The 11,596-nt window shown below is 46.1% G+C and overlaps 1 protein-coding gene across 1 annotated transcript in view; it reads right to left on the reverse strand.

The window, feature by feature from the left end:
- LOC133520975 (helicase domino) overlaps positions 1-9,050 on the reverse strand; it is a gene marked incomplete at its 3' end in the record, with an annotated part of 65,343 nt that extends 56,293 nt beyond the window's left edge. Inside the window, 1 exon segment of the mRNA XM_061855695.1 lies at positions 8,322-9,050. Within this exon segment, the coding sequence (XP_061711679.1) occupies positions 8,322-8,396 (75 nt within the window).
- Between the last annotated feature and the right edge of the window lie 2,546 nt (positions 9,051-11,596).

Here is an 11,596-nt window from a genome sequence, read left to right on the forward strand (position 1 = left end):
CCTTTGCGCTGTTACCGCTGCATGGGGACGGGACATACGCGGCCTCTGTGCCCGTCCCCGGTGGATAGGGGCAGCTGGTGCTACAGATGTAGCAAACCAGGCCACATGAGCAGGGACTGTTCCGCGTCGGCCCCCTGGTGCGCGGTATGCCACCATGCCGGTTTAAAGGCGGGACACGTGATGGGAGGGCTGGCCTGCACCCCCCCACCAGTCAGAGGAAAGGAGGCATACGCTGCTGGTCCTGCACATTCCGCAGCGGCCGCGCCCCGGGATGTACCTGAAAATCGGACGGATCAGCAGCACATGGAAACTTAATGCCTCCTGGACAAAACTTGGAATTGCTCCAGTGCAACCTCAACCACTCTGCGCGTGCACAAGATCTTATGATCCAGCACATGGCGGAGTGGGAGGTTGCTGCGGCTGCTGTAGCGGAGCCATACTATGTCCCGCAGCAGGCTAACTGGGTGGGTGACGGGGTAGGCACGAAAGCCACGGTGGCCATTGTGGCGCCGGCCATGGGCGGTCTGCCCCTCTCCAGAGTCTCCACGGGCCCTGGTTATGTGGTGGCCAAATTGGGGGACATGGTATTGATTGGCGTGTACTTCTCCCCAAATAGGCCACTACACGAGTTCGAGGCCTACCTGGAGAGACTGGGACGGGCGGTGGCTGGTGCGGCTCCCTCCCCCATAATGGTCCTGGGGGATCTCAACGCCAAGTGCGCAGCATGGGGCTCCCCTAGGACCGACCCCAGGGGAACAGAGCTCCTCGAGTGGTTGGTCGGGCTGGGGCTTGAAGTGGTGAACCAGGGCACAGCCAACACCTGCGTGCGCCTGGGGGGGGGGTCTGTTATTGACATCACTCTGGCCTCCCCAGTGGCGGCAGCGAGCATTGCGGATTGGCGTGTCCTGGAGGACACCGAGACCCTCTCTGATCATCTATACATTAGAATGAGGGTCTCCAGGGCCCAGCAAGGTCAACAGCCCAGGCAAGCGAGGGACACGAGGAGATCTCCGAGGTGGAGCCTGGCCACCCTGGATCGGGAGGCGGCCAGAGAGGCGGCCATGGTGGAGGCCAGATGGGGGCGTCAAATGCCAGAGGAAGCCAATGTGGACAGTATGGCCCTTGGCTTCCGCGCTTCCCTCACACGGGCATGCGACGCCTCAATGAGGAGAGCGGGGCCTCCTCGGAGAAAAAAGGCGACGTATTGGTGGTGTCCGGAAGTGGCCGCTCTCCGGACTGCCAGTAATGCCGCGAGACGGCAATTCACGCGCTGTCGGAGGAGGCGGCACACCCAGGAGGAGCTGGAAGCGTACCACCGGGCGCTGAATGAGGCCAAGAAGGCCCTCAACCTTGCCATCGCCAAGGCAAAGGATGCGGCGTACGGGGCCTTTTTGGCCTCGTTAGATGAGGACCCATGGGGACGGCCTTATAAACTTGTAAGGAAGAAGCTCCGTCAGGCCGCCCCCATGGATGCCATGGATATGGGGACCCTCCGGGGTATTTTAGAAGGTTTGTTCCCTCCAGCCCCAGACTTCGCCCCTCCTGCAATGGTGGTCCCCGGGGAGGAGGAGCCGCTGGATCCTGAGGAGGTGCCCCTTGTGAATGAGGGCGAAATGGCCCGTGTCGCCCACAGGGTTAGGGCCTGCAGGAAAGCCCCTGGCCCAGACGGGGTCCATGGGAGGGTCCTACCCATCGTGATGGAGCACCTTGGAGACTGTCTCCAATCCATCTTTAATCGGTGCCTTAAAGATGGACAGTTTCCAAGGTGCTGGAAAGAAGGTATTGTGTGCCTCCTCCGGAAGGAGAACAGGCCGGCGGACTCCCCATCCGGATGGAGGCCAATAGTCCTGTTGGACGAAGCGGGCAAAATGCTGGAACGCATATTGGCGTCAAGAATAAACCGGCACTTACAGGAGACGGGCCCCAATCTCACTGGACGCCAATATGGGTTCCGAAGCGGCAGGTCCACGATGGACGCATTGGGGGCACTTCGGGCCTTCCGTGAGAATGCTTTAAAGAGGGGGGAGGGTACCATTGCGGTGTCTCTGGACATCGCCAACGCGTTCGGTACCCTCCCGTACTCGGTGATACGGGAGGCCCTGAGGTACCACGAGGTGCCCCCATACCTGAGGCGAGTCGTAGACCACTACCTGTCAGATAGGGTGGTGGTCTGCAGCACGCCCGAGGGGCGACTGGAAAGGCGGATGGCCTGCGGTGTTCCCCAGGGGTCGGTGCTTGGACCCCTGTTGTGGAACATCGGCTTCGACTGGGCCATCCGAGCAGAGCTGCTCCCCCGGATGGCCCTCATGTGTTACGCCGATGACACGATGGTGGCCATTCGGGGTAAGGACCTGGGGGAGGCAATGCGGAGGGCGGAAGTGGCGGCGGACCTCATGATTCATAGGATCCGCCTCCTAGGACTGAGAGTCTCCCTCACAAAGACTGATGCAATAGTCTTTGCGAGGAGAGGTTGGAGGGTGCCCGCCGGGTCCTCCCTCAGAATAGCCGGCGAGGATGTCCAGGTGAGGCCCCATATAAAGTACCTCGGCCTCACGCTGGACAGATGTTGGAACTTCGGGGAGCACTTCCGCCAAATTGCTCCCCGAATAGTGACGGCGGCGTCGGAGATGGGTCGGCTGTTGCCCAACGTGGGAGGACCGTCACATGCCTGCAGACGTCTATACGCTGGAGTAGCCCGATCCATGGCCCTCTATGGGGCCCCGATCTGGGCCGACAAACTCAACGGGGAGAACAAAGCCCTGCTTCGGAGGCCCCAACGGGTAATAGCTGTACGCGTCTGCAGGGCCTATGTGACGGTGAGTTGGGCGGCAGCGTGCGTATTGGCGGGCACCTCCCCTTGGGAACTGGACGCTGAGGTGCTCGCTGATGCGCACAGACGGAGAATCAGGAGTAGGGAGACGGGCGACTTCCCTGCTCCTGAAGAAGTGAGGGAGGCACGCAGAATGGCGCAGAGGAGATTGCGTGAAAAGTGGAAGGAGGACCTGGAGAACTCCCCCTATGGAACCTACACCATAGGGGCAGTTCTCCCGTCGCTAGACCGATGGCTTGATCGGACGCACGGCAGGGTTGGGTTTAGACTGGTGCAGGTACTGACCGGACACGGGTGCTTCGGTCACTACCTGCACTGGATCGGTCGCGAGCCTACCCAATCCTGCCATCAATGTGACGAGACGGACGACACCGCCCAGCACACCCTGCAGGTGTGCAATCGCTGGGCGGTGGAGCGGAGTGCGCTGGTGGTAGCCATCGGGACCAATGATCTCTCGCTGCACAGTGTCGTGGCGGCCATGCTGGGCAGCGAGAGATCCTGGGAGGCGGTGACCTCCTTTTGTGACGCGGTTGTCTCGCAAAAGGAGGTCGAGGAGCGGGAGCGCGAAGAGGATCCAAACGCGCTCCCGATCAGGCGAAAAAGAGCGGGCAGGAGGGCTAGGCGGTTCGCCATTGCGAACCGCGCTATACCCCAGTAGGGCAGCGGGTGAGGGACCCGCAACACGGCCCTACACGGGAGGGGGGAGAGTCAGTTATGCGTTTGCTGATTCTCCCCAAACTGGTGTGAAGTCCCGGTTCATCCGGGTCGGGACCGCCGGGGGGGTGCTGAGGTGACGTGCTTGCGAGCCCCCTGCACCCCCCTTAACGGCATGGACGGAAACGCCGCAGGGGAGGTTAGTGGGTATTCTCCTCCTCCCCCTCTGAATAGCAGAGGGGGTTACGGAAGGAGCGAGTCCCACATACCGCCCCCCCAATGGGCTTCCCTCGCCCGGGGGGCGATGATGCGTAAAGGCATTCACCCCTGCGTCAACAAAAAAAAAAAAAAAAAAAAAAAAAAAAAAAAAAAAAAAAAAAAAAAAAAAAAAAAAAAAAAAAAAAAAAAAAGGCCTGTAATTCGATGGGTCCGATCTGTCGCCCTTTTTAGGCACAGGGTGCACAAGGGCCGTCTTCCACGAAGATGGAACATGCCGTTTCTTGCTAGAGAGTGTGAAAAGGCGCGCCAACACGGGACACAACTCAGGCGCACACTGCTTAAGTACAATCGCTGGTATGCCGTCTGGCCCGCTCGACTTATGAACGTCCAGCGATAGCAACTCGCTTCAGGACTTTAGGCGTTGGGGTGGTGGTGGTGGTTTTTTTTGTTGGTTTGGCACCACCTTCAAAAACTAAGTAATTACCAGGGTGGTTATTAATTTTTTTATTATTAGGTATTAATTGCTTTTTGGCAGAAAACTGCTTTACGACGGGATAGGGACTAGGAATAGGAATGTTTTCTTATGTACTGCTATTATATTGCACACAACTGTATGTGCAATAACACGCTGTGTACGTATGGTCAAAGAGGTACAGGTCAACAACCTCGTTTTCGAAAAAAAAAGATAAAATGTAAAACAAAAGTCAATTTTTATTTTTTTTATTAATTGTCGAGTTATTGTGGAACATTATCTGTAACATTTATGCTTGAAATTTGTGCCCTAATTCATAAGCTATCGAATGATTCTTATTTTTTAAATTTTGTAAATGGACAGATAATGGTACGTTGACCAAGTGCAGTCGTCTTTGGCGCCATAAAACTTTAAAGGGGTACATTTTTAAAATGGTTGACAAAAAACATACATATGGGGGGTGATTTGTCGATAAAATTCATCGTACTATACGTGATTAACGGCTCCACTATACGTGCACAAAACACATTGTATACAGATAGCCAGGCAGCACTGAAAGCACTAAAGAAAATATCGGTCACCTCCTCTCTCGTGAGAGAATGTCGAGAGGAGCTTAACTCGATAGGCAAGCAAAGAAGTGTCACGGCGGTGGTATGGGTACCAGGACACCAGGGAGTGACGGGAAATGAGAGAGAGGACGAGTTGGCGAGGATGAGGGCGGAGACGGAATATATGTGTCCGGAACCGGCTCTGCCTATGTCAGCGGATGTCACGAAGGGAGTCATAGAAAGGGTAAAAGAGATGGAAGCACAGAGAGATTGGGAAGAAGACTTTTTTTTTTATGGTAGAGGAGGCAAACGAGCAGACGGATCACCTGATGGTAAGCGATTACCGCCGCCCATGGACACCTGGAACACCAGAGGGGTTGCAAGTGCGTTGCCGGCCTTTAAGATGGGAGTACGCTCTTTTCTTGAAGGTTTGAAGGTCGTATCGATCCGGAAATACCGCAGGCGACAGATAGACTGGATGCAGACAGGCGAAGATGATGATTAAAGGTATAAATCACAGGAGAACCAGGTATCTTCTGAAACTAGGTAAGAGCTGTCTGAGACTACTCATAGGTATCATTACTGGTCACAACACTCCTAACAGACATCTTTAGATAATGGAAGTTAGTAGAGAGGCCTCCTGTCCTCACTGTGGTAAGGGGGCGTCCATAAATTACGTGAGGTGTTTTTTTCAATTTTCTGACCCTCCCTCCCCCCTTGGTGAGATGTCGTGAGATTTTATTCAACCCCCTCCCCCGTCCCCCAATCTCACGTGAGATTTTTCAGAATGTGGGTTTATTACGTAAACGCGTTGGATTGTTTATTGTAAAAAGAAAAAACAATTTGGTTCGTGCTTTTATTTACGACTAGTTTAAGCATGTACATACAATTTGGATTAAATGGACCAAAATAGTATAATTTTTTTTTGTTTCAATCAGAGAATAAATTGCGTGATATTTGTCGAGACCCCCCCTCTCCCCAACGTGAGATTAGATGAGATTTGACTCGACCCCCTCCCCCCTTTAATCATCTCACGTAATTTATGGACGCCCCCTAAGGAGGAGACTACCTTACACTTAATAGCAGAATGTATTATGTATGCGGCAACGCAATATAATACATTCAATAGAGACATCCTGTAAGAAAACGAACTAAAGGACGTCAAACTTAAAAGATATCCTTCTGTTCTGCAGGAAAACAAGAAGATCTGAGGAGAATAGTGAGGGAATGCCGCCGGAATAGTAACCTGCAGCTCCAACCTCAGGGAATTGGGCTGAATGAACGCAACACGTGATCGACAGCCCACCTGTTTCCGGCCGGGCGTCCCTACACTACATCTACATGGTGCTTAGGTATACAAGTGTGGCAAGTATAAGTGATCCGTGTGACCAATCTTTTCATGCACCAGTTTAGAATACAGGCTTCGCCTGGCACTGTGATCCCAGGTGTGACGCAGTCCATGGGGCAGTGGGTGGGGTTGCTCGATGATGAGCAAGGGAGTAGTGACTCCCTGGTTTATGTCTCAACTCGTGAGTTTGCTGTCACTTTTATTTAGTCTGCGTGTTCCCATCATACTTCGTTCCATAGACCTTTGGCAGTATTTAAGCCTGTCCCGGTGCTCTTTGTTGAGTGCCCATGTCTTCACACTATGTGCCCCCAATTAGACTGTATGTAAAGGAGCTGGAGAGAGTCGATCGATTCATATATAGTCTAGGTCACATTATCACTAGTGACCTAAAGGATGATAGTGATATTGAGAGGCAATGTGGGGTGTTGGCTATTCAGGGGAATATATAATATGCTGGCTTGTAGGGAAGTAAAGAGAACTTTGTTCAAGTCCTTCTGTCAATCATTCTACACAGGCGGCCTATTATACTCAGAGGTGGTTAGTTATACGTAGGGTTGCCAACCTAAGTCCACAGTTTTGCAGTACATTTGCGGGACACGAGTATATAATGCGGGACTCCTTCACCCGGCCTAACTGGGCAAATGGTATACCTATTTTTCATCAACATATTGAATGAAAGACATGAAAAATTCAACCAAGGTAACTTTCTAAACATTTATAGCATACTAACATATAAATTTTATGACATAAACATTAAAGAAAATAGTTTAGTATACAGTGTGTCCCTAGCCATTGGACAAAGCCAATATGTACATATGCATTAGGGTATTTAGAACCAGTGTACAAAGAATCATAACAACCGGTGTAGCGGTTACAAAGATATTAACAAATTACGATTTTGTACTTTGGAGCAGCCTGTATGTGTTAGTTGCTCCTGAGGTAATATCCTCAAAGAATAGTATGGAACCTTCTTCAACCTTTTTAATTATCTTTTTTATTTATGACACTAAGATTCAGACTTTTGAAAAATGTCATCATTATCAAATATTTCGAAAAAATGTCAAAAACACTATACAGTGTGTTTCTTTTTGTTGTTGATTATTGCAAATAACTTGTTAGATTTTTTTTTTCTTTTGTTCTAATTAAAAAAATATTAACATTACAGCATTCCGTTAGAGAAGTAACCCTATATGGGATTTCAGGGTTTGTCCAATAGCTAAGAACACACTGTAGATCGGTTCAATCCCTGAAGACTTCAAATTAAACTCATGCACTGGTGCAAACCATACCTCCGTTTCATTGCTTATAATCTAGTCTAGCTAGAAAACGGGACAATCAGCGTCCCACACAGACCCTTTGCAAGACGCATACTTTAGGGCTCCAGAAACGGAACGTCACGCATATTGCGGGTCGGTTGGCAACCCTAGTTATACTCAGAGATCACTCAATGCCCTATGAGTCCTCGTAAAAAAATCATGCGCATAACAAGCAGCATCCTGGGTAGTCCCAACAGCATACTAAGTATGTTAGCTGATAGGCCAGACAGTCTTTTGCAAAGGCATTGGATGTCAGCATTAATATACCCCCATTCTGGGAATGTTTATTACTTAAATTAGAAAATAATATAAAATTTAGTAATCGTTTTTGTACAAATACAAATAACCTAGCTTATAAGACAACTATCACACTAACAAATGTGGACCACTGAATTGGCTGAATAAATAAATTATTTATTATAAATACATGGTATTACTGAAATCATGTGGTATTTGTTTTGGTTAGGTGTTAACATAGAGCCAGACTTATTAAAAAGCTTTGCTGATATTTGATATGATATTTTTGTCTATTTACTGTAGTAGTATGTTAATAATGAATGTTCACATAGGTCCCTAATTATGGTTAGCTGGTAGGCGAAACAATTTAATTCTGCTGGCTGTCAAAAGTTGGTTAGTTACAAAGGCTACAAAAAACAAAGCTTATGAACATTAACCCTTCTTTGAATGATTGATGTACAACATTCTGGATTATATAAAACGTCTGCGTGATGTATGAGCCCCGTTCATACCCAAAAACATAATACTAAGTAGGCAGGTTAAGGGCCACTTATCATTTTCATCATGTTTACCGTCCTTGAATCAGCTAACAAACTGACGATGTTTACATATGTTCTGAGAATTATCTTAACAGCATCCAGAAGGCATATTACAATACAAGCCGTATAAACATACTATCATAAATATAAAAAAATACCATGAGTGGCGGCACGGCAGCGGCGACAGCTGCAGGCGCGGCCGTGGCGCGCTCATCGCGGCTCAAACCGCTCATGCTGAGACATTGCGAGGGACGGAAGCACTCTCAACGAAAAACTTTTATTCACTAAACACCCTCGACTCGACCAGCCCATATAAAAAGAAAAGATGATCACTAATGCACTTATTTTTATTCAATGCACTTCTTAAAAACTAATATATTATAGGAGATCACATAAATAATCGAATCTGCTCAAAAAATTAGCCACTTCACATATGATACACTATCACTCTTTGCCTACTAACAAAAATAACACAGCCGGACCCGCAGTAAACAAATCTGAGAAACGGTTCCAGTTCCGGCGGCCATATTGAACGATTTCGCGCCGCTGAGTCCACTGCAGTAATCACTAATTAACATGACTCAGTTCATACATCGCACCAAAGAGTATCACAAACTGTACTATGAGCATTCCCCGTAAAATTAATACAATAATATTTACAGAATTGCACTGACTTTCCGAAAAGAAAAATAAAAAATTTCTCGATATCTCAGATCTTTGTTCGGTTTGGCTGTTTGGCATTGACTGACAGTGTTGCCATTTGCTAAAAACATTTTTTATGCTGTGTGACAGGTTTTCCACCTCTTCGAGAATCGATAATGTTTGTTATACTTTTGTGTATATTTACAAATTTGAATGATTTAAATGAAATTTCATCAAACAGGATCAAATCTAATCGAATTTTGAATTTTATTATGAACACTGGACAGAAAACTGACAGACATGGAGATGGACTACTTCTTTGCATCTTTTTTGTGTTAAGGCCAAGGTAAGGCGTTCCAAAGTGTTGTTTAAACTTCGCATGATATGAGTAAAGCACTTATCACATATAGTTTGGCCAGGGACTGTCTCATTTCAAACGTAGACAGATAAATCATACATTCATTACATATAAGCATGAAGGTTTAAATAAAGTGGAGGGCGCAATGATTTTTGCCATACCAAATTGAACCTTATCACCGAGTAAGAAAGGTGTTCGTACCAGACTAGAGAAAACGGTCCATTTCAGATAGCAAAACCAGAGCCCTGTGTCTCACTCGCACATGATGCCAATGTTAAAAAGAGACCATTGTGGTAGTATACATTGTGGTAGTTAGTTTTACCAGGCTTCACTGAAAACCAGCGTCCCGTAGTGTGTCGTAAGACTAACTTCGGGACATCAAGCTGAGTGAAGACCTTTTAGCGCAATTTTCTATGTGAGTACAATTAAATATTAATCTAAATTTTGTAACTTTTTGTGCTAATAAATATTTCTTATTCTTATTCTAGTAGTTATATCAATTTACTACTGAAATTAATTAATAGAAATAGGGTTGTTTCCATCTACAAATCTTAGGGCAGAATTGTATCCCAATAAATTCTTTTGGATTATAGGAACATGTTAAACTACTTTTAGGGGACCTGTAATGACCATATTTTTGTAAATATTCAATTTAAAATATCTTTTGGCACACGTCACGTGACCAAACTCGAAACGTCATTGAAGATTCTGATGACGTAACAACTCTCGAACATTGTTGACAGTTAGGCGATAAAGAACAAATGACAAATGTCAGTTGACAGTTCGTATCTTCTACGTGTGTATGTAGTTATGTGTCAAATCGTAAACTGTGACGTCACACAATTTTCAAAGAGCGTTTTGGGCGCGAAAGCATCTGTCAAAATATATTTTTTTTATTTAACATATCTAAAGCCGTTTTTAGTATAAAAGTTGAATTTTAGGGCAACTTTTAGTTAATATATATAGAACGTATTACAAGCGTTTCAAAAAATTGGAGGCCTTGTAGCTTGAAAAAAAGGATTTTTAGTGCCATATTCAAATTATAGTTCTGTTAGTGATGTTACTATTATTCATGTGCACAACAAAAAAAAAACAATTAAATTGAATATGGTAGAAATTGTAGTAACTTTGAATATTAATTGGTATCCACAACTTCATGACATATTTTCATGTATTTTCAAAATACGTTAATGTTGCCGCTGAGGATTGATATGCGTATAATATAAAAAATATGTTATAAAATATTGTGACGGTTTGTAGTTTTGTAGGAGGTAGCAGTGAAAGTGTGAGGGAATATGAGAGGGCAGCTGGAGTTTACATTGTAATCACGGAGCACAGGCACAATGTTTATTCTACGAATTATAATGACAACAATGACAAACATTTTATAAATGGACAAAACACAAGTGCAGGACATTGATGTGCACGTATCAGCTATAAGCTGCCTGTGCATTCATAAATAATAAATTAATAATATTTAAAAATTACATAGGCTTGTCAAGTCATCCGAGGATTTTAATTTCGATCGGCGGCGAGAATCTCGTGGCCAGTACTCACAGTACACTGGTATCAAATTTATTAAATTTTACGATAAAGTTGCAAGACCACTGACCTATTACACGTAGACGTATAGTCCCCATACGGGCCATATGGCTAATCTGCCAAAAGTGAAGCCGAAGCACGATCGACGTGTGCATGCGACGCTCGTGTCTTACGCTCAGCAACGCACACAAATATAAAAAATAGGCTGCCAGTATTTATTTATTTCCGTCAGAATAGAGGAATTTTAACAACATTCATTAAATTTTTGATAACCAAGTAAATGGTTCTAAATCATTTGGAAGTATGTAGATTTTTAATCTTGTATAAATTGCTTTTTAGGGTTCCGTTATCACAATTAATTCTTAAAATTTGTGTGTGATTGTAGTATAGCTAAAGCTTTGTGGCATTAATGCAGTCGGCAGTAGTATCACCGTCGGCAGCAGTGTTGTAGCGCGACATTACTGCCTTACTGTTGAGAATGTCAAAATCGATGTCGCTGCCAGGATTTTTGATATTTGCGGCAGTAATATTGCAGTCAGCAATAGTATTGCAGTGCGACAGCCTTACGTTGCAAATATCAAAATCGATGTACCTGCTAGGATTTTTGACATTTGCGGTAGTAATGCCGTCGTCAGTAATATCTCAGTAGGCAGCAGTATTGCAGCGCGATATTACTGTCTTACTGTTTCAAATGTCGAAATCGATGTCCCTGCCAGGATGTTTGACATTTGCAGCAGTAATGCAGTCGACAGTAATATCGCAGTCAGCAGCAATATTGCAGCACGACATTACTGTTGTAAATGTCAAAAACATTGTCGCTGCCAGGATTTTTGACATTTGTTACAGTAATGTAGCTACTGGATCGAACTCATTCATTCTCATCAACGCATG

The sequence above is a fragment of the Cydia pomonella genome, chromosome 9 (assembly GCF_033807575.1).
Source record: "Cydia pomonella isolate Wapato2018A chromosome 9, ilCydPomo1, whole genome shotgun sequence".
NCBI lineage: Eukaryota > Metazoa > Arthropoda > Insecta > Lepidoptera > Tortricidae > Cydia > Cydia pomonella.